Below are 24,728 nucleotides of genomic sequence, written 5' to 3'. Positions count from 1 at the left end.
GAGCGGGTGTGAGTTCGGAGAGGTACCGAGGACCGGGTGCGAGTTCGGAGAGGTACCGAGGACCAGGACTAGAAGCAGCAGGGTCAAAGTGGAAAGTTTGTAGGCTATACGATCCGTGATTGCCAGAATATGAAGAGAGCCAATGATGGGTGATATGTGTTCACATCCAGATGGTCTGCAGATGAAGTGAGCAGTATTATTCCGGATCCTTTGAAATTTGTCAAGAAGATACTGGGGAATCCCAGCTGAAAAAATGAACTACAATAGTCCGTCCTCGAGAGCACATAGGCACAGATTACATTTTAAGTTGCGAGTACGACTGCTGGTAAAGCACCAGATATGCAACATCGACGCTGTCTACACCGTTCTGGTCTACAAGTAACATCCTGACACCAGAGGCGGCCTTAGTGAATGTTGCCTATTAAATTTTGCTCTGAGGATTTACTTACCAGTCTCTTAAGTGAATTCGGTTTGGACCTTTTAATTTTTTCACTTCTGTTGAAGCTTCTAAATAAAGTTCAAATCTTGAAGGCTATATTCCAAAATCAGCTGTTTTATTTTCTGGGAAAAAGACCAAAGAAAGTCACTTCTTGAACACAACCTGAGGAATGTTTCATTTGACTCGAAGACATGCACAGATTTGCTGAACTGAGTCACACTCAGTTACAAATAATACTTGGGCATAACTGAGCTCTCTGGTATAGTATAGGAAAGTAATTTTGTTTTGTTTTCTAGTGGTAGGTGAGAACGCCGATATTTGAAGGTTTGTACCTTGAAAATTAAGCATGTGTACTGATATCACGAACGTAGAGAAAAAATTCGTGTTGCTTTTTAAGAAATTGGATATCCAACAAGTTCAGCTGGAAACGGCACACTAGCCAGTACGATACATGTATACACGACGAATCCCCCCCTACCCCCCCACACACACACACATACACACCAATCTGTTCACATTGTTTGAAGAAATCGGTAACATGAAGCTAAAGCGCATTGAGCGGGCGGAACCAGCAGTTTTGATTGTGTAGCGGAAAATAGAGATTTTACCCGCTCCTCCAATAACCCAGCAATGTGTCAATAATATTAAAGCCAGTGCCCCTGCTCTTGGCCAAGAAGAAGCAAAACCCTCAAAGCGACCGGAGGGCGAGGGAAAGAAATGCATTGGTTCACAAGATGTGCGCGTGCGCACACGCGTATTAACATCGTTTTGGTGAAGATAACCTGAGAAACTGCTGTGATTCACTCCAGTTGATACCGGTGTGTAAAGAATGTGTTCACACGGTCAAGCAGCCGGTCCTGTAAACTAGCGCCGCAGGAGCGCGACCGCAACGCCCACTTGGAACACCCACCCTATTAATGTAGATACCCATTCAACGCCACACTCGCATTGAAATAATTTCACGACACAGCATTATGACAAAGATAGATTTATTTTTTCCTCTCCTACATTTATATTTGCAATAAATAACCCAAATTTAATCAAACGAATTAAGAGTTTTCAAAAACTTGACCAAAGTACTCACCTTTTTAAAATTCATATTTCAGCAAAATTTTAATTTTAAAACTTCCTCACCCTAAGCACGAGATAAGAGGGGCAATTAGCTTGAGAGACGATAAAAGGGGATGGGGAATATTAGTAGAATGGATGTTGAGGAGATTGGAAAAATGAAACAAAAAAACAAAAACAAACAAAAAAACAAAAACAAGACTGTCAAACATGTTGACACCAGTCACCTCATGTATGGACAATGTGGTCTTCGGTTGCAGACATGGGGAAATGTTTACAGTCTACAGAGACAAAACCACCACCTGCAAGATATGCTTCCCTTCAAATTTATATCCTCCCTCCCTTCTACCCTTTTTGCTATTTCACAACAAAAGACAATTTCTCTTAGCATGAGTAAAGCAATGTCAACAGTTACATAAAACTGATGTCAGTAAACCGCTTGATCCTGTTTGTCTCTCTTTCTCGCCCACACACACACACAGAGTACACATTAGAGTGCACACAATTAACAGTTTTGTGTCCAATTAAGGCATTCATAGGTCAAACTCAAAAACAGCTCACTTGCAACATGCCCCAAAATTTGAGAGGATAAACAATGGCTTTAGCATGGTGAATGTCAAAGATAACCAAGAATATCCTATCACCAACTACTGAAGCGATATACTTTTAAGAAAATAAAAAAAAAAAAAAGCAACTTGTTTATTCTAGAGCTCTGAGTAGCTTTTATCAAACCACCACAGTTGAAAATGGGTGAGTAGCATATGTTACATCAGAACTACAATCAAGATCCCAAAGATATGACTGAATAAGATTCCCTTACAACAACTGAAACCTACTTAAGCTCTCAAGAGCAGATTGCAAGAACTGACAAGTGGTAGAATACAGAACACCTTATGTACACTGAATCACAATGTGTCACATCCTTTTATAACAATTCATGCAGGGCTTCATTTATTTCTGTAAAGGTCTATGTACATATTTTACTCATTAGCAGATTTCATCACCAAACAAAGCAATTCTTTTACATGCAAAGCAAATACAAGGGCTAACAAGCCTCTTGGTTTTATCCAAATTTTCACATACAACATCTGATTAAAGCAGATGATTTATGAAACCACTCAATACAATCTTAACTGCAAAAATAATATCCTTGACATTGACAGTACCTGATCAGAAATGGGCAGTAGCCTTATCAGGCAGAATCTTTATCTCGGCTTTTAGGGACAAAGAAAAAATTACCTGTTTAACAAAAAAGAATTGTACAGCAGTACGCACAACACGAGTTACTGCCATATCTTACCCAATAATTAAGTTATATTTTGATAAGCACAGATCACTGATTTCTATGTTTAAAAAAATGATGTGTGCTCATGTATATATGCACATGAGCATGTGAAATTTGTGTGCATAAATCCAAGCTTGCATGCATTCGTGCAGTAGGTGCACAGTATTAGCAAGTGCATTGCCAAGCCTGAGGTAGAAAGGTGAGGGAGAAGGGCAGCTTGGGGTTCCCATCCCCCCAAATGTTACATGCACTATCAACAGAATTTTTTTAAGCAATAACTGCAAACTAAACAAGATTCTAAACACTTTATCAAACAATAGTTTAGCAACTGAAGGTGTTAACTCCCTCACACTTTGTTATCTACCCCAGTCACTAAAACAAAAGTATGGCTCTAATCAGATTAGTTTGCACTAAAGGGTTTAATTAACTATAAATTAGTCAAGACTACAAAAGATTATGATGACTCCAGATATAGCATTATTATATCCAGTTCCCCCAAAACATATTTTAAAATGAACTTCATATTTAATATGTCAGTGCTCACATTATAAAGCCATGTTTACATGCCATGTCACACTCACACGATCATGGGAGTTTGTTAAAATAGTAAAATTAAAACAATAAACAAAACAACTTAAAGGGAAAATAAGTGTAATGATTTTACACTCTCTAAATTCTATTAGGGGAACAAAAACAAAAAAAGGGCAATTTTGATTAGGCTTTAAAAAAAGGGTTGATGTGAAAATAGATATGAAAGAAAAGTACAAAATCTTTCCCCTGCTGATGCACAACGATAAAGGCTGAATGTGAAAGCCAAATATATGCTCCTGATAAATGTTTCAAGATTATTTCTCATTTAAACATACATCTTGCTAAAGACCAGGTGTGATAAGTACGATCTTTGTGAAGAACACTGAATATCAAACCTTGGACCAAACTTACCGACCAATACAACATGGTGCATTCAAGATATACCAGAAGAAGCAACTCTCTCAAAGAAACTTCCTACGTTGTTTTCAGGCATTAAAGTACAACAACATAAAGTCAGATGACAAATGTTTTCTGGTGATCACAAAATATGCCACACGATCGTCTATAATGTCCAATGACAATATTTGATGTGAAGAATTGCCTGTTTTATGCTGTTGAATTGAAAATGCCTGTCAATGTGAAGTATGCCTCAGTAAAATCAATGAACATACAAATCTAAAGACTATACATATAAATATATACACAAACGTTTTCAGCATTTGCTGCCCACATCCATTCTAATTACAAATTTACCACTCAAACAGAATGGACAGATTCTATATGGGGCATGACATCACTTCCTTTCATATGTTATGCTTTCTGTGCATTTTCAAAAGTGGATGTAAGTACTACAGTCTGCACAGTACAATCAATGGGCTTGACAAACAATTTTCATTGTAGGTGACATTAAAAAAGCGACAAGATAGCCCATCAATCACCCAATCAAGGTTAAAAAAAACAAAAAACTGGAATGTATATAACAACCAGGCCATCTGGATTATTGGCTGCTTCTGACTAAATATTCCCTATGCTGAAAGGCAAGAACATATATGACTTGAAAGGAAGGAAAACAAAAATATTAAGCTATCTTCTTTTTTATCCTACTACAATTTCTGATGGTAAAACTTTTTCCTAAGCAACATCCAAAAAAATGCACGTACTCCAAGGCAGTGAAAAACTGAAGGTTTATAGTAACACCTGCAATACTGTACCTGTGAGCATAAGAGATTTGTACATTGTCTTCACCCACCCCCTCCCCCACATCGTAAAATAGTCTTCAGCACTGTCTTGTAATTCTCTGAAGGTATTGCCCACATCAAAAAAAAAAACAAAAAACAAAAAAAAAATCAATAATCTGACTTTTTTCTGGTAATGGTGCAACTTGACATCTTAAATGAAATATAAAATTTTCCTTACATTTCAGAATACAGTACTGGAGGAAGTGAAAGCTTTTTGCCATTTCTATATTAATGCCTCCAGTAGGGGCAACTAAATCAACTAATAATAATTGTGTAAACTCGGACGACCTTGGCCAGGTTCGTTATTGTAACATTTCGGGTATCATGAACAAGAATGAAAATCATAATGATATCCAAAAAAGTGTGTGTGTGTGGGGGTGGGTGGGGTTTGAAAGTTGTCTCCGTTTTTTGTCTCTGGAGTCGATCAGACACCCATTCCTGATGGCTAGATCAACTGGGGGAAGTTTGCTGTGCCAAACAAGTATCAAACTGCCACACTTTAAGGTTAACATTCCACAGCTGTAATCACTATCCACTACCTTTGGCATCTAAAAGATTAAATAATATGTGCACAGTATTCTGTCCATAAGATTACACGTCATATTCAGGACCCACACTAGAAGCAGCTCAAACAAATCACTCGGTACAAATGACCAGCAGGGGAAAATACAGATCACAATTATAGATCTTAATTGAAATTTGAATCTTTAGATTACTACCTAAATGATTAAGATCTTGTCTAGAATGACTTATTAAATAACCATTTAGACAGGAAAAACATGACAGGCTACTTGTTCAACCCCAAGTACAAGTTTTAATAGATTGCAGTTAGGATAACCAAGTACAAGTTGCTATGGCCACAGCAGGCAGTAAACACGTCACATACACTAAAGTGGACATGTTTTAAAAATAGTGTACATCATCTGATGAGTCTAAATTTTATGGCATTTGCAAACACATCACTTGAGCAGCAGACCATACCAGGTATAAAGCTGGAAGCTTTTTTTTCTTTTTTTAGTTAATTAAGCAAACTACCAAACCAATCAGATCAACAAACCTCTGGCTGCATTTTGAGCAGACCATCATCATAAAGCTTTCTAATGAGACAAACTGAATAACATTTGGGATTTTATGCATGCTTGTGACCACACCGCTCTACATTCTATCAAACAATGATGATGTGTTATTAATGCTTTATGTACAACAGACAGTTGTCTACTTTTCAATTATAATTTCCTGAAATCCCTGTCAGCAAGCGATAATCATACCACACACTACAAACATCTCAGGGGACAACCAGGCACACAATGCATGTACACAGATATTTTTAATTATTATGTTTACATCCATCAACAGAAGAATTAAGATATTCATCAATCTGATGCAATATCCAGAAAGGCTTTCATTTTTCCTCTCAAATGCAGTTTAGCAACAACCAAGAAATTTATGTGGACATGTTGTCCCCACCATGAAACACACACGCACTCTGTTTGAAAAATGGTACATTATAATGAAGGTTCATACCAACAGCAATCGTCTAAGGTATTAGAATCTGACCAACACCCTTGGTCTTCACAAACCACACAATAACACATATTTCACTAAGGATCTTCTGATTAAGCTGACAAAATATCCTGCCTTCTTTTAAAGGGTTTTTACCTTTCATTCATGAATAAGGCAAAGGATAGCACTCTAATAAGAAAATAGAACTACTTTTGTATCACAAATGAAATCGGTCAAGGATGGTTGTGTGTACCAGCATTAGAACAGACATAAACAATCACATGTATCAAAATTCTCCCACTGCAGTATCCCTCCTACCTCCCCAGTACACCAAAACATTCTTGGCTGTGTGTCACCAACAGATGAAAAACAAACAGCAAGATAAATGCTTAGGATTCAAATACACATCTTCAAACAGACTACAATGACTTATCTCCTAATATGCTTTTACCTCAGCTTCTAAAGAGAACATATCTATATGCCTTCATGAAATAAAGTACTTACCTAAACTATGAGGCTGTTTTGTCTAAACCTACTAAAAGAAAATTATCGAGTAGGAAGATTTAGAATGGAAAAAGTTAATATGCCAACCAAGCAGCTTGCTACAAGACAGATCTCCTTTGTTGAAAACAAATGAAAATAGAAACTCACCAATTGAAGCTGTTTTTGTATTTTTAATTCTTCTATTTTATCCTTCATACACAACGGGCATGTAAAATATCATATCTGACCTAAGATTTATAAAGGAAAGAAACAAAATGCGAATTGAGGAGTCATAAATAATAATTAAAACAAAAACCTTAGTTCTTTCATCACTTTTATAAAAGGAATCGTGTGGAATATTGCTTTGCACTTACACGTTTTCAAACAGCAATATACAAAATGTGCTGTGGATCATAAACAGCACCAAGAGATGTAAAGGATGCATATAAGCACAAAGCACATGACTATGGAACAATACATAATTCCACCACAAAAGTCTGAAACACATTTCAAATCAACAAGCAGACTATGGATCTCAGTAGAATGTGCATTTTGCATTTGCCCATCACAACTGTTACGTTATTCACATCTCCAAAATGATGTTGGAAACAAGAATGATAAAAGATGTTGACCAAGGAAAAGGAAAAAGATCTTTTCCACTTGTAAACAACATCCCTTCACACATTTCCACTCTTTGTCACAAAAGAAACAGATGAATTCCTGACCGCCATAACTTCCCCTTTTCTATTCTTTGGCCTGAAAACAACCTAGGATCTGCAGCTGCATAAAACTTAGATGAAAGCAACAGCTTACAACTCTCAGATTATAATGTTGTAATCGTGACTTTCAAGAGCATGAAAATCTATTGTGTCAGTTAGCTAATTATGATCTTACCTTACAATCTAAACAAGTAGGTTAGGTTGACCAAGTGAAAAACAGCAGCATGTTACTCAGTTGCAATTAACTTTCACAAATGGCAATCTTAAATGGCTAGGTGATGCAAATCAAGATAATTAAAATTTCAAATTGTAATCAAATGACAATAAAAACTGTTTGACAGACATTAAAATGACAGTTGTCACTTCACTGCAAAACAATTCTTACCAAGTCCTACTTTTTAAAAAAATTTTTGTCACCCAATTTTTTTTAAAAAAAAAAGAAAGCACGATATGATTTCTTACAAAAAACAATAACAGAAAAAAAAACACTCCATATATCAGCCATTTAGCTATAAGAAATCAAAAGCAATGTGAACTCTTTTTTAACTGTTACGAGGAATTTTTCTTCAATTCATGCCAATTTTATAGGGGAAGGAAATGGAGATTGAGAACTTTTCTTTCTCCACATCCTGAACTCCGTACATAAAACATTTTCTATCAGTCAATGCAAGAAGGAAAAAAAAATCAAGAAAATATCAGATGTTAAGGCAATAAACAAACTAAAAGACTTTTTTCTTCAACAATGTAGTATGTAAATTCACAACTAGTAATATGTACCAGTCTAATGAAAACACCTCTTACTCCACCAAGCAATAACCAAGGCAAAAACAGTCTTACACAGTGCATTGTTTGGTCTCTCTTTAAACCCTCTTTTCCCCTCTTAAAACATGCGAAGAAACCAATTGCCAAGAATGGATATTTCTGAAAGTGAGCATTCTCTGGGCCTGGCAAGCAGAGATCAAAGCCCGATATGACTGGTAAAGTTGCCGTTTTAGCAGTCATGAAATTCTTGTGAAGCACTCAAGAACCAAACTGCTTTTCATCTTGTTTGCATTCTCCATAATCTGAAAATTCTGGAAGCCACAGATTTCAAAAGCCTGTTTCCTGCATATAAAGCCTAACCCAACAGTCAGCCACACAAGGTTCACGTCTATGCTCTCCCTCCATGCATCATGAATAGATCATGATCAAGAGAGATGGATGGTGGATGGTTCCTCTTTAAGCTCTGAAATTTCAGAGATGCTGTTGCACTTGCCAATGCCCACGTCATCCCTCCACAATCACTGCCTCATTAGCAGTTTATGAGGCAGGAATACACCTGACTAGGAGATTTTCAAGTATGAAGTCACTTTGCCACAACTCTAACATCACGTTCAGAGCGTCGACGTTCAGGTCTCTGCTGACGGTCACGGTTTTCTTTGGAACGACGACTGCCTTGGAAGCGCTGTTCTCTGGGTTCAAAGTCTTTCCGTACAGATTCTTTGTTGGAGGATCTTGCACTGGCACATGCTGATTTAGGAGTTGCAGATGCTGAAACTGCATTCACTGTCTGCGTCTGACTCTGTTCACGAAGTGTTGTCTGTGCAGCAGGTCGGGTAACACTAGCAGATGCAGCTGGCTGAGGGGAATCATCTGTCTTTTGTTTCTCAACATTATCTGTTGCTTGCCTACGCTGCACCATTTGTGCATAACTGAGACGAGCTGGCACATCTTGCTGAAAATGGAGCCATGAAGAAAATGTAGTTATAAGCCCATTAGTAAAGTTATTCAGTATAGACAAACATAGAAACGTTTTGCGTGATTGTAAGTGGTGTAATTTCCTCTTGGTCATATACTTCTGGTCAACAAAAGAAGACATGGAGGGAAGGAATACTTACAATGACAGGGGATGGAGTATGTTTAACCGAAGAATTGTCAAGAGCTGTTTGTTTTGACAAAGTGTTGGCCTCTGTGGAAGGTTTTACTGTGCCAGGGGCTCCACTGCAGGCTTTACTAGCCCTGAAAAATGAACACAGGAAGCAGGGAAGGAGTAGAAAAAGCAAGTTTTAAACGAAGGTATTTGAAATAAAAAGAAAAAAAATCCTCCTAAAAAAGGATGTAGCGATCTGTTAAAATGTTTTTAAAAGCACAGACTGTGGCTTGTTCATAATCATATTTCCCAAAAGATTTTTGATTCCAAGCAATGTTTTATAATTCCTTAAGTGTAAGTTTACACCTTTAAATTTCAACGTTATCTCCTGCTCCTCTAAAATGAGAATGGGGGTCGGGGTAAAAAAGAAGCAATGTCTGTGGAGTTACTATTACAGGACAGCTATGACAGCAAAGTGTAAAATACACCTGCTTAAATTTTTTCATTTAAACAAAACTCTCTCTAAAAAAAATTTTTTTTTTTAAACTTTCACAACTATTCTTACTTAGGCTGGGTAGATGGTTCTGGTGTAACTATGATGCTTGTAGTAGAACTCTTCATACTACTAGCTGGAACACCAGAGGGTTCTGGTGTCTCTTTTGTTCCCACCAAAGAATTGGCAGACACAACAGCAGCAGAGGAATGAAGAGGAGCAGATGAAACCGAGGCTATCGTAACTTGAGAAACTACGGGATCTGATGACGAATGAGCAGAAATGGACGTCTGATTTGATACTTGTGTGACACATTGTGAAACAGAGGGAGTCAGTGTCATTAGAGGTGCTGATTTTGGTTCCTTTTCCCCACGAGCATGTAACTGGGAACATGGACGAGCAGTGCCTTTCACAACATCCGACAGCTTGTTGCCCTCTGGTGTGTCACTGGATGAAGAATTTCCCTGCAAAAACACAATAAACTGAAATAACAGGCATCATTGGACTTGATAAATGGACATCATCACAAACTTACACTAATTTTATTACAGGAGATGCAATAAGCAGGCACAGATGGGTTCATGTTTAAATATACACAACTACAAAGCTAAAATGAATATCACCATAAATTATACAACAAATTTTACAGAATTTCTGAAGCTATTCATCATTATACACAGGAAAAAAACATGTCCTTGTAGTAAATCTGCATGAAGTGATTAGAATAAACAGCTGTAGTGAAAAATATTGGTCACGAAGATTAAACTAAAATGTTTTTTATACACGATAACAGAATAGACTTTACTAAAAAGCAGCTATGAAACTCAATTATTAAGCCTTATTATTTTCTTGTGTATCACCAAGAACTATCTCCAACATTTTGTACAGAATACTTTCAAATGTGACAAACAAACAAACAAAAAAAAAAAAAAAAAAAAAAAAAACAACACCAAAAAATGCTGAAATTGTTAAATGAAAGTAATTCATAGCTAAATAACCACTGAAAATGACCAAAGATGTCTTCCCTTATTGACTTGCAGAGCAAACTGTATTTGGTAATGTAAGAGTGCATGGAAAACAAAGCTTTAATTAAATGGCATTTGTCTTTTTTCATTGTTGGTGGTAATAATGAATAGAAAACATCACACAACTTTTAGCTGGAATATGTCCATTACAAAATATACAATACAGTCTACCATATGTTAATTTCTTAGCAAACCTCATGATAATGAACTAGATTAAAATTTTAATTCCTACCAGTTGACCTGGCAGAGGCGGAAATGATAATGGTTCCAGCTCAAAGGACAACTCATGCTGAGCTTTTCCATCTTTGTTCTGGTGATTCTGATGCAATCTCTGAGTATCAAAAAGCATGCAGTAAAATAGTATAAAATTATATTTTTCAAAAGACATCAGACAAATTCCAACATATTTATAAATCTGATAATGTTAAGTGAAAAGTTACATCCCCTCATTAAAACTGAAACATTAAATTCTTACATGTATACATATGCTGTAGAAACATTTATTTCCAAAGCTTTTAACAATGATTTAAAAACAGGTCAAACTAATTCTTTCATAGGTTGAGGTCACTACTTACAGAGCCCCTGGTATTATCATCATTTCGTCTGCGCCTAAAGTTGCCCCCTCGCCTGCAACAGCAATACCAGTGATATGCTAAATTTTAAAAAAAATTTTATCCAGAAAGTCCTACTCTTTTGAAATCTTAAGCCTTTGTCTTCATTTAAATGTTTTTGCTAATCATGAGCACATTTTAACATGCACATAAAATTAACAAATCATCCCACAAACATCATTAACGAGTAGATAACCCAGGTGAAAATCCATGATCTTATGATGCATGCTGACAATGGGATAAAAACTTTTATGAGGTGTCATTATTTTGCTCCACCCGAGGGCCTTTTATTTAACCTCTAATGCTTGGTTTAGCCCCAGGACATGGAAGCCATGGCCCTAATAAAAGATTATCTGCTCATCCAGGATCATTTACCATTGAATAACCTTTTATTGAATTGATTTACGACTGCCACAGTTGAGTTTAACCTTTAATCTCCAAATACTGCCCTTGAATATGGCAGACACTACTTAAAGTTCTACTTACTTTTGACCTGTCATCTGTTCTGATTTGGCACTGCTTGGTGCAGGACTGGGCCCATCCTCTATATGAGATGTTGAGCTGGGTGTGGACACTGAATGACTGTGAGAATGGACTTGACTGTGGTTACTGGTTGTTGGACCCTCATTGCGAGTTCGAGAGTAAGACGCAGAATGGGACACTTCAGAAGGGGCACTGTTGCTACTGCTACTGTGTGGACTGGCCCGCGCTGCAGACACACTGCTGTTGCTGTTAGTGCTGCTATTAAGAGAACGGTCAGAAGATCGCTGTTCAAGATTCTTTTCAGAGACTTGAGAACGATGATGAGGTTTAGTGGCCCTGAAAAAACACAAATATATATAAGTGATAAGTCAAAAGAGATACCACTACAGAATGTTTAAAAAAAAATTGAAGAAACGGTTTAAGGCAACACTAAGCATCAAATTTTAATGTGTTGAACCTGTCTGGACTTCCATCAAATAACACATCAAAATAAAAAATAACTGTTCTCTTCCTAATACTCATGAGTAACAACAATGAGGCAAATAGCAGAAAACTATGTTCTATAACTGCTGGTCTCATTTATAAAGTTGCAGAGAATCTATCATCACAGAGTGATGTCCCTTCACCTTATTGGCTAGAGGGCAACTTGTCTCCATTTCTTTTCCTCATTTTTGTAGATCTGTTTTATGCTTTTTGTCAACTGCTTGATCTGTGGTTCTGCTACACCACTTGCCATCTTTTGGACTGTTCTTTGTTTATGGATCATTTCCAATGGCTGAGTAGTCGTCTCTACTACCACATTTGCACCATCTTACAGCTTTCAGAACAATGTGTAAGGGACACAGATTTAACTCGGATAACTTTTCTGCAATTAAATCATTAATTTTCTCAACTGCTGGTGCAATTGTTACACCGCTCATCACCGAGAGTTGCAACTGACAGCTACATATGCTGCAGTCTCTGCTGCCTTCTGGAATCTTTGGAGCTCTACGGTTCTCTGGTTTTGAGTTAGTGCATACTACGACAGCTGTGTATTTTCTGCAGGGCTCCATGCATTACATCAAATTCACCCTTTTTGCAGTATACCAGTCCTTTCCTATGCCAAACCCCTGCCATGCTTTAGAAACATATTTTCCTTTCATGTCTGCTGACATCAGTTTCCTCGCCAATATGATTCCTCTGTCCACGTGTGTTATATACATTTTGTATCTGTTTAAATGTATGGTTTTGAGTGTTTAGATTTTACATTCAGAAAATAACTGTAACGTGCACTATCTACCGTACAGTGAAGAAATGTGCTTTATAAATCTTTTTAAATTTTGTTATTATTAACTTTATGATTAGTCACACAACTAAAGAAATAAAAGAATAAGGCAAAATACTTCAAGCACAAACTGGTCCAGAAAGGCTATATTTAGAAGTTTTTATAGTACCTTATTTGTCACCACAGTAAAAGAATCGGGTTCCCTTTAAGAAAATATGTAAATTTCTTTGTGTACATTCCTGGAAGCTACTGCAGATCAGAGAACTACTCCAAAAATGATATTCTTTGTGTCAGGGTTAGATTTTTAGATTTTTCATGATTTTTTTTTTTGTGTCAAAATAATCAAAAAGAAACTAAAAAAAAAAAAAAAAAAAAAAAAAAAAATTTAATGTGGTAACAACGAAAATTGTATCATAACATACTATTATTTCAAATTCATTTCAAGGTGTCTTCATAAGGTACAAACTAAAATGGAAATTTGATTACCTGTTATTACGTGGATACACATTGCGTGCACTATTTGTTGAAGGCTTTATGCTGGTCGCTTGATATCCATTCATGGCAAGCATCTGCAACAGCATTTATTAGATTCCTTTTAAACTCGAAACAAAAACTGTGAAACTTCCTATTTATTTCTAAAGCAAAATTCTTCACAAAGATGTCAGTTAACACTAAAGATGTGTTCAAATCAAGATCACCAGCTTGTAGTGAAGCTTTAATCTATGTTAATCGGAAAAATCTATGAACTCATCCAATGCAATTGACCTGTACAAATTCACATCTATGGGTGTGAACTGCACAGGAAAAGTTAAATCTAAGCAAACTGGTGAGTCTCTTATTTGAATTAGGAATCATCTTTAAGTACATCCCAAGAAAAATAAAAGATTATACAGAAGTCTTTTTGTGAATGAGTAATACCTGTCATTATAACCAATTACACATTTCAATACATATCAATACCACTTTAAAACAAGCCAGCTAATACCGACCGCTCCAGGATCTAGAAAAGTTGCTGCTGCTGCTGCAGGGGTGCCCCACTGTTGCAAGACGGGAGGCAGATAAAAACCCTGCAAATCAATGAACAATTTTAAAAGCAACCCTGACTCCTATTTTACACCAAAAACAGTATCTACAGGACTGCTTTACTGAAATCTTAAGAACATCCAAATACAAGTCTTTTCTTAAAAAAAAAAAATTAAAATAAAAAGCCACACGTAAAGGTCTAATAAACTCGTGAAAAACTGGCCTAGGCCTCTTTCTCTACAAAAGCAGACAGTAAAAAGCTGTAGATTATTATTCTGTTTTCTCCTGCTTAGGGAAAAAACATTTCAAACTCTTAAAACCTTCCAAACCTGTGCAACCTGTTGTCCGCTAACAAAGGGGGAAATAGGAGTCACGATAGGATATGCAGTCTGCTGTCGCAAAAAGCTTTGAGTCTCAGGTGCTGGCTGCCGTGGTACTGCTTTGCCAAGAATGTAAGGTCCTCCTGTTCGCATCAGAGGCCGAGCTTTAATCCTAGCCTTCAAAAAAAAAATAAATAAAATAAAAGGACATGGTACTGGGATGAAAAACTTGCAAAAGCATACTTTAACGTAAGTGTAAAGCTTGCAAATTTCCACAAAAAGCAGCAGCTGCCTATTATTTCAACTATTTCTCTCAGGGTTTTAAGCACTTACAGTCCAGTTAGTTGAAAAGTAATACAAGTATAGAGTATTTATTGTTCAGGCCATACAATTTCAGATAAAATAGCATGCTAGGGAGTCCAAATACTACATTAGGTAGCAAGTTTAGGAAATTCTATTTAACAACTTCGCAGCTTAGGAAACTGTTTAAAACCCATTCCACAGCACAGCTGTGTGGTTTTTCAAAAAGTGCCAGATAGGATAAAGGAAAGTTACATTATTACATAAAGAAGTTGAAGGTGCTTGAGCCCTAGATCACTAGAGGCTGCATGAAAGTATGTGTTCAAATATAAACCTAGAACAATGAAAACCATAATTAACACTTCAAAATTTGAAACAGAGCAAAGTGTTCTGTGACATTACCCAGTTTGCATTACATAGTTTGAAATAGTCACTGTGCTTGTCAATATGTTTGCTTCCTCAGAAGCAAAACATAAGGAAACAATGAAAGTAAAACATGCAACCTCAGCAGATTAAACTTCTCATTTAGAGCAAGAACTAGCCTTTAGGAACAGGCTGTTCTCTCTGGATCCACATATTTTTACCATTAAAAAAAAAAGCCAACCACACACCACCTGATTTTATTACCACAAATTGTAATTGAAAAAGTTTAAATATCCAAAAACATATAAGAAATAACATTTGCATGGTTCTCAGGAAGTATTTTGAAATATGGTGAAGTATTTTAACGGCTCAAATTAATGCGGCATTGATATCTGATGCATCATTTTCAAAACAAGCGACACTGAACCTACATAAAATCTTAATGATAAGTGTAGTAAAAATTTATACACTTTTGAGGAAAAAATCTCTAAATACAGTGACAAAGTGAGAAGTTACCATGATGGGTTTGTTCAGAAATGTTTTTTTCTCTTCCCGAAGATAGCGATAAGCCTGTGTGGCATCCTCATCTGTCTCAAAGGTAATGTACCAGTAGGAGTTGTGAGCGAACTCACAGCTGACTACCTTTGGACAATTCTCCCCATCAAAGAGAGCCCGCACCTCCTGCAATTAATTGTTAACAATGCTATTTCATTCTCCAAACATGTCTGACAGCTGCTGCCTTCCTTGTACAAGACCAACCGGAGAAAACTCCCATCACAAACATCACCAGCATGGTTCTGCCACAATCCCACTTTTACTCTTAAATGACACATTCCTTTCTCAAGCACTGCTTTCAGCAGGCAGACATTACACAAGTTTTAATGCAAAAAATTCAATAAAGGAATCATCCCATAAGCACTCACAGCTTTGAAAAGCTAATAAAGAAGCAGTAAATCCTAAAATGCAACTTAAATGGCATTAGTGCAAGGGAGTAATAACTAAAAGATAGCAAAGATGTAAGCAGGATACCATAAATCAACCAAACTTTTATTTAAATTAAATTTTGATTATGATCTGGATTTTATCACTACTGTCACAAATTTTCCCTACCTCAAATAAAATGCCGACTTAAAGATTACTAAAAATAAAAATAAATAAATAATAACCTCTACAGGAGTCGTTTCTGGGATTTCTCGAAGCATGAGAACACTTCGGCTGTGCTTAGGCCTCACTTTCTCTCCTTTTTCATCCACCTGAACTTGCTTTGATGCTAGAATGATGTGCCACAGACAAATTACAGCAAAGATGTCAAAGCAAATCTTTATGATGATCATTTAACACCTATACACACACTGTAATGACCCCAGTAGCTGAAGTCCCCAGTGTTTTTCCCATTTTTGTTTTATCTCCTCCCTCCCACACACATAGGGCTATTTTGGGACTACTGCTGCACAGAATCAATACTTCTAAGTTCTATGCATCAGCTTTACAGAAAATCAATAAGGGTTCACTGAAACAGTTACAACTGCCCCAGGCTTTAACCTCAATGTAAAACTAAAGGTCAGATTAATAAGAAGTTACATCTGTTTGACATATTAGTTAACTTCTTGTATGAAATAAATTGCATAAATTACATCTTTTAACAACTAGAAGGACAACAAATTTTTAAAATGTTTAAAGACTGCGAACTATTAGGTACAAATAAAGGTGAAATTCAGGACGAGATTATACAAACGTACCCCGAAGTACTTCCACAATGAGGTCTAAGTCATGTGTTAGTTTCTGCACCAAGTTAAAACTTGCCACTGTTGCTATGGGTACATACTGGTCACTATCCATCTGTGACTGAAGATACTGGTCGTGTACGAGGTTCTCTCTAAAAGACAAAATTTTTTTTTTGTTTTTGTTTTATGGCAGGAAATAAACAATATCACACAGAGTCTACACGAATGAGACATGAGCAGCATACAATGAATAAAATGATAAATAGTTGTGCAGACAAACGCAGAATATGCAAAGAGAAATTGGTGGTGGGGTGGCAGCTGAAGGTTACTGATGTTTTACGATGAGCCAGCAACAATGGCTATATCGGCAAGGCAGACAGCCTGTAAACCAGGGGTCTCAAACACGCGGCCCGCGGGCCGAATGCGGCCCGCGAAACATTTTTGTGCGGCCCTCGGCCACGTCCGCGGTGTATATGTATGTTGTGCTTGGTGATTAACTCCCGCAGTGAAAATTACCCCCGTTATTAGTGACAGATACAACGTCAACTTATTTTAATAAACTAAACTGCCTGTGCATGTAATAAACTACACTAAATGTAATTAATAATTATAAAAACTTTATTTTAGCATTTAACTGCAGTGACAGTAGTGTTCGTAAAATTTAATGAAAAAACATTTTCTTTTCGTGGTGCGGCCCGCTGACTGGCTGTTACTTTCCACTGCGGCCCACATGCTAATATGAGTTTGAGACCCCTGCTGTAAACAGATGCCACATGCAGAGAAAGAACAGCATGTCCAAGAGGAGAACCGAACCCAGGATAGCCAACCTTCAATGTATTGGTGACAGGGGCTAACCGTTCCACCCTGAGAAATTAGGGAACAAATAGTAAAGATCGAGTTTTGTGAATCTACAGAAAAAGACGGACAAGTCAACAGAAAAAAAAGTGAAAGGGTTAGAAGAGGGATCAGCGTTATATGAATTGTTGGTAGAAGTAATGCTCATATAACCCTTTAGCATATGTTTAACGCTTTCCTTACATTTTTGCAACTGCAAACACCTTCATAGCTCTATGCTCAATCGCGCTGATACCCCCATATTGAACAAGCTATTCTACAGCCCAATTGCATCATACACCCCTACTGAATGGATTCAATGGTGGGTAGGTGGCAGATATGGAAAGGGAAGCAACATTCACTCTTTTGTAGCACAGTAACTAAATATTCTCTCAACCTATCAAACCCTGTAAATAGCAACATGGTATTGGTTGGAAAGGACTGGGGTTTGGTAGTACAAAGTACTAAAATAAACTAAAACCTTTAAAGTTCTGACGTTAACACTGGCTAGGGCAGATTACCATTTTAGGGTTTAGAAGTTGGGAGGATACGCTTGGGTATGAGGTTTAAGAGTAGGTCTGTGTATTACAAAAAAAGGCATTCTGTACCAAAATAATAAAAACAGGCCTCTAGTTCGTCAGTAACAAATGGCAATAGATGTCAGAAATCCATCTAAAAGCAATTCATTACTTAGGGCATTAAGTAGTCATTACACAAAGAACTCAGTAAATTTGGAAACAATAAATCTACTAAAAAATAACAAAAACAAAGATGCAAAACTGGTTTACTCTTAACACTGTATAAATAACTTGATGTGTACCTGGAAAAGTAATACTCCAGTTGCTGCTTGAGAAGTGTACGAAGCCTGTCTGGAGACAGTGAGCCCTCATGAGATGCTCCCTGAGTTGACGCTCCTTCATGGCCCATGGAATCTGGAAATCGAATTTTTCAGCGTTGGCATTAAAGGTTATAAATAATTTTTACCTCCACAGCCAAGTGAAGGAAAATTATTAAAAAAAGTAACTGTAGGAATTAAAGGCTTTAATGGGAGAAGTAAAGGGATGAAAATAAAAGCAATTTATACCTATTTGGCCAATACGAATATACACCATAAAATGAGCAATAAGCCAACCTGTTCAAATTAAAAGAATGAAAATATCTGCTGTGGCAGACGTTTACAAGGGAGTAATACAAATCCAATCCTCCCAATATTAACTTCTTGTCTTTGTTAAAATATATGTTGCGCAAGTCCTGTGGTTCTCAATATGGCACCTCTGCACTAAACTATAATACCATTTAAAAAGGTTTATAGCATTACTTACTGAGGCCATTGGCCATCTGCATTGGAGGTAGGATGACAGGCACAGATGAGTCATCCTCTTCAGCAGGTAATGAACCTGCAGCATCTGCAGTAACCATATGAACATATGCTGCAGCCACACTGGACCCTCCAAGCCCAGTTCCCCCTGAAAGGACCTGGGGTCCTTCTGATGTTGAATCCAAGCCCTGGACAGGTGGGCTGGTTGAGACTGGCGAGTCTCCTGAGGAAAATCCTCCACCCACTTCATCCTGCTTTAAGTCCCCATTTGTCAAAAATTCTGGAAAAGCAGCATCAATACATTTATTCCTCAATGTAAATCAACTATAACCTGAATTGGCCAGTCTTTCATTTTATGAGCCAGCTATTCCAGGTCTGGAAATTAATAAATTTCACTGCCAGATACAAATCATTTTCCTGAATGTTCTTCAGCATTTAAAAAAAAAAGTACCTGTAACTTTACACAGCCTGTTCCTACTTTTAGAGTTTCCAATCTCTTTTTTTTCCCCACTTTGCCATCTTTCACTCCTTTCTCTTTTATTGTATTTTGAATCCGACTTTTCCCACATCAAGAAAATTTTTAATCACAATCGTGGTCTCACTCTAAACACTCCTTTAATTGCCTTTGCCCTTTCTTAGTGCCTTGTTGTTTGCTATCAGTCATGCTTACGGTCTTCATCACTGTTGTGATTTGCTAAAGATTTTTATATAGGAGAACTCTCTGGCTAAGAGTATGTTCTATGATAGCAAACTTGAGTTACAGCTGACCTGACATTACACCAGGTGGTGTGCAATCTTACAGCTCTGTACATTTTCTGTGTGGTTATATAGGATAATTGTTTGCAATATTCTTACCTTCTCTTGTCTCCCAATCCTTTTCAGCTGGTGTTGCTACAAGTTTGGAGCTGGTAAAGATGTTAGCATTCGGGTTTAATCCTGGTGTTTTTGTCACCTGCAACAAAGAATGCCCTTATATTTTAAATTGAACAGTTGCTTACGTGGTTTATTTTTGGTTGCTTCCACAAATAAAAACAGTATGCCACAAAACTAAAAAAAGAAATTTAACCCTGAAGCACAGGCTGCTATCAAAGAGGACTAAAGACAGAATATCTAACAGAGGAACCAACCAGCCATAAAATTATACGAATAAACATCCATGAGGTAGTACTAAAGAATTTTCGATATATTTTGAAATGTATTACTGGTTACCAAGATGGTGAAAGTTATCACTGATGCTTATTTACCAGTGATGCATAAATCAAGTTATGAATATGACCAACTCAGGAAAAAAAATCTCCTGTGGTTATATTCATGGATGATGGTCAAGTAATCGCCACTAACGTTAACGACTGCTGGTTAGGGAACCAACAATTAAGTCCTATATTCATGGGTAAGAAAGCAAGGTGGTTACTAAACCAATGGCCTATTTTAGGCACTTAAGATATCCCCATCACTGCGTGTGTGTTTACAAGTCATTTTAGCAATATGAGAAAGTAAATATTATATCGTGTCAAACCAGGCCAAAAAGAATTAGGAAAGGCAAATTTTTCTCATCACAAGGTGATAATGATGCTGGAAAACATTCTAGAGAATAGAAAAATAATTATGTCCCACAAACGTTCAGATTTTACATTTATCCAATAAGCACAAAACCAACATTTGGAAGTTTACTGCAAAGTGTCATCGCTGGGAACAACACACACCAATGGCAAAGTATGGGAGGAATTTTATAATCTGAAAGAACAATGGGGCCCGAGCGCCAGCAAGGTACACAACGGGGATTGTCACAAAACTCTATGACGGCATCCCTAATGAAATTATTGTGAAAGACATAGAGCTGGTCAAGGAGGTGAAAAGCGAGTTAACTTGTAAATGTAGACATAGAGTAGCAAACAAAGCACAATACAGATTGAATTGTTGACTGAGACGAAAAAAAGAATAAAGCATCTTGTATCTTTCTACTTTTGCCAAGTGTCTTTACCAATGCTGACAAGTTTTTAACTGATGTTTCAGTTTGTATGTAATTTTATATATATTACATAATTTTTATTTTTGCAGATGTCTCATCAATGAAGCTGGTTGATTGGAAATGTGTCAGAAACCACGTAAAAATTTTCATGACTGGAATGTGAAATGTAGTATATAAAAATCCTGAGAAAGTGGTGACTCAAAATAGAAGAAGTAGATGAGCATTCAAAAAAGTTGCCGTTTAAAATGCTCCCTGCAAGCATCTTGAAAGCCTGTGGCATAAAACCAGAATGGTAAGCAAACTTGTAGCACTGGAAGTAGTGCATCTACACAGTTCTGATTACAATTTGGCTTTTAATAGCATCTATGAAGCTAAGAATGTGAGGTCGGCAAAATCTAAATATGCACAACACTTCAACATCCTTGCATTTATCAATAGGATTAATCCTGTCATGAAAACCTCTCTCTTCTCAAAACACGCCTTTGTCTTGCTTTGAACAAAATAATTACCATAATCTTTAACCATCGAGGACAACACTGTGAAGCTAACCCTTATAGCATGATGAGCCATGATCTCGACTTGGATTTGGGAAGCATGGCGAAGGCAATTTTCATGACTTTTATTGTAACGTTCAAGGTTCTCCTTTCCAAAAATATAAGGTTTCTTGGTCTAATGTTTACTTGAGAGCAGCAATAATAAAAAAACAAACATCACCCACTGTAGTCTTCACAGTCTTCAGTTATTAGCCGGTCTTTGTAATACTTGTACATTTATGCAGTGCTAAGAGGTTTAACAATGGTTTGGGGTCATCAGTTCGTGCAGATCTGAGCCACGAATACACTATGTTTGCACTATCCGATGATTGGACATGTGACCGCGGTTGGTTAAGGCTGAACAGACTTCCATGAATATAACTCCTGGATTCATGCTTTTCATATAATGGTCAGCAATCTGAATAAAAGTCTTCCCGTCTCACTAATTTCTACTTACTTATAATTTTCCAAAGAACAAGTAGACTCCACAGTGTGCATTACATGCAGGACCCTCTTCCCTAATCAGCAAACACTGACATACTTGCTCAGTTTATGGAAGACAAATCAAATGTAACTTTTTGCATAATTCTTGTTAAAGAAAAAAGATAAATCAAATATTTAAAAATAAAAATATGTAAAAATAACTGAAATAAGTGTGTGTGTGTGTGGGGGGGGGGGGGGGCGAGGGAGAACAGACAAAAATCATAGGACACCCACCATTACGCCATTACCTTAAAAATCCATTATAGGTACCATTTTTGTCAATATTAGTATAAAAAAAGATATTGAAAGAAATATGTGTCCCTATCTGGCTGGAGAGATAACAAAAGTTGGAAATAGTCAAAATGGTTTTTTATGACACTATAACACCAAGCAGAATGGCTACATCTAACTGAATGGTTGTCTAATTGCAGCCCTACTTAAGCTTTTTTTTTCTGATTGTTGTCTCACCTCTCTGAAACCACCACCTACCCATCAACTCTACCTTATTTTTATATCTCACCTAGATTTAAAAACAACCCCTACACTCACCAGCAATGCATTTCTTGAGCCACTCATAACAATCCCTTCATGTTTGAGTAAAGTGACAAGTAACAGTTACACGTGTAAATGTCTGCCTCTCCAGCGCCAATAATTAATGGGTAATATCAGGTAACTGCTGTAAACAGAGACCCCAGTGGGGTGGATTCACTACCGAGAAGTAAGTGATTGGTGTTAAAAAAAGAAAACAAATTAACAAGGCAACAAAGCCTTTCCGTGTGAAAAATGTCCAGTCACCAACGATCTGACCCCCTTGCATTTCTTTTACATCATAATATCAATAAATAAAAAGGCAAGTTTATGTGGGACTACATACACATAAGTGGTATCATATAATCATGAATACTAAGTAATGGCATCTCACTTTTTCAATATTTTCAACTGTAATCTAATTTCAAGGCCCTTCAAACACACGCACAATGATCATATCCTACATAATTTTGTTTTGAATTTTTTTTCATATGAACATACAACTAATGAAAGTATCAATGGACTGTGTGCCCCTCCTCCCACCAAATGACCACATTATAACAAATTTAACTGGGATTTAATGTAATGAATGATTACATTATGTAAGGTAGCTATTCAGCCATGTTCAGTGCAACTTCTGAAGTCTGCAAATTCAGGAAACCTTCAAACACATTACCACTGTCTCCCTACCACCAACAATCCACACCCACACCTAATATTACATCAGTATTATTTTGTCAGTCCGTGCACCAACTCCATTCTTATCCCTTATAATACCGGCTTTCAGAAAACAACGTGTGAGCATCATGACTATATCGCCTGAGAATGTACACAGATGAATAATACGCTACTCACAGCCCCCTGTCAGCTGTTTTACTGTAGCGACCCGCCAGGCTATGCGTGCTTCTTGCAACAGCGTTTCCCACAACTAGATTATAATGTGGGGAGACTCTTTGAGAGATTGCATATGGTCCAAAAGAATAAGCGCAACAGAGTCCAAGGCTGCTCGTCTCCAACGCCTACTCCCCGAAGCCAAGAACGAGCCCAACATGGCTCCCGCTAGTGTCGCCTGCATTCCAGACCGTCGCTGCCATATGGCGGCCTAGCCTGTCGGCTTGCACGTCACAACATGGTCACCCTCCACACCCTGATGTCTGTTACTATCGGTAGAAGTCAAAACCACTAGTTCTGGCGTTTCTTAGAAAACAAAAAGCAGCGGCGCAGACCAGTAACTAAGCGAAAACAACCAGCACCGTGAAGCCGGCGCCACGTGAGGCACAGTCGTGCGTCGTGACAACGAAATCGCAACAACCCGAAACGACCTTTTTTATTTCTTCCTTTACTGCATCACTGGCATGCACGCTCTCAGGGCAAAGCGATTTCTTATCGCTCTCCACGACACAACTAATGTCGGGGGAAAAGTTTTCTGCCACCGGATGCACGCTTTTCACTATTTTAAGAGACAACCTGTCGCCACATATGCTCCCTCTAAGACGAGGATAGATTAATGTCGGCTTAACCAGTTATTCTGAGCATTTTAAATGTTACAAGTGTTTAAAAAAGACAGTTCTAGACTAGGGCAAAACATCACCTGGGTGTACGGACTGCTACGAATGCCCAGGGCCATCCCAAGCCCACTATTATTTATCAATGGGTTTTTAACCAAAACATAACGGAAATCAAGAAGCCATTAACGCCTACACTAACACGGGTAAGCAGACCGTTAGTGTGCACCATTCGGAACGAACGACAGCGGTCAGATGTCTTCCAAAAAAAAAAAACACCAGCGGCGCTGCACTCACCTTCTTCAGCTGGCCGCGCTTGACGCAGAGAACACAGGAGTTAGCCGAGTAGTAGTAGACATCGCCAGGCAGCATGTGAGCTACAAGAACGTCCCGAGAGTCGACAGTGCCAAAACAACCGTGTGTGTGCGTAGACGTTACGTGACAATAGCAGGAAGGTCGCTTTGCCGGGAAGGTAGTTTATAAAAGCTTGCGCTAACGATGCCCGCTTCGTCGGTTACAGCTTCACGGCCTGACACAGTCCCCGAGCGCGAAGGTAGCAAGCCAGCTGGAGCCTACCATATGGTAGCGATGCTTGCATGGTTACACTGTCCACGTCGAGTCAGGGAGGCGAAATGACATGACCCCGTGAAAGCAAGCGGGTCCCTCCGTTCATGTGGCCGCCCGACTGCCGTCGGCTCTACAGGTTTTCACGCAAGGACTGGCGACAAGAGCAGCACAGGACACGAGCGAGGACAGTACCCACGCCAGTCAAGGAGGAGAAGAGCCGTGCTCGACAACTGGATGAGCGGCGAAGCAGCAGCGGGCAGCGAGGAAAGA

General features: G+C 37.8%; 1 protein-coding gene across 1 annotated transcript in view; it reads right to left on the bottom strand.

Moving 5' to 3' along the window:
• Positions 1–1,411: 1,411 nt before the first annotated feature.
• The window catches only part of LOC112557057 (la-related protein 4-like), a 32,160-nt gene continuing 8,843 nt past the window's right edge, over positions 1,412–24,728 (bottom strand). Inside the window, exons 3-17 of the mRNA XM_025226665.1 lie at positions 19,729–19,825; positions 18,878–19,153; positions 18,376–18,487; positions 16,737–16,873; positions 16,164–16,267; positions 15,514–15,678; positions 14,344–14,511; positions 13,981–14,058; positions 13,478–13,560; positions 11,731–12,063; positions 11,209–11,260; positions 10,866–10,964; positions 9,681–10,072; positions 9,144–9,264; positions 1,412–8,980 (exon numbers count right to left, since the gene is read on the bottom strand). Of these exons, the coding sequence (XP_025082450.1) occupies positions 8,612–8,980; positions 9,144–9,264; positions 9,681–10,072; positions 10,866–10,964; positions 11,209–11,260; positions 11,731–12,063; positions 13,478–13,560; positions 13,981–14,058; positions 14,344–14,511; positions 15,514–15,678; positions 16,164–16,267; positions 16,737–16,873; positions 18,376–18,487; positions 18,878–19,153; positions 19,729–19,825 (2,586 nt within the window). The 3' untranslated portion in view covers positions 1,412–8,611. The remainder of the gene's footprint in view (positions 8,981–9,143; positions 9,265–9,680; positions 10,073–10,865; positions 10,965–11,208; positions 11,261–11,730; positions 12,064–13,477; positions 13,561–13,980; positions 14,059–14,343; positions 14,512–15,513; positions 15,679–16,163; positions 16,268–16,736; positions 16,874–18,375; positions 18,488–18,877; positions 19,154–19,728; positions 19,826–24,728) is intronic.

The sequence above is a fragment of the Pomacea canaliculata genome, linkage group LG1 (assembly GCF_003073045.1).
Source record: "Pomacea canaliculata isolate SZHN2017 linkage group LG1, ASM307304v1, whole genome shotgun sequence".
In the NCBI taxonomy this organism is placed as follows: Eukaryota; Metazoa; Mollusca; class Gastropoda; order Architaenioglossa; family Ampullariidae; genus Pomacea; species Pomacea canaliculata.
This window is presented reverse-complemented; position numbering and strand designations above follow the sequence as displayed.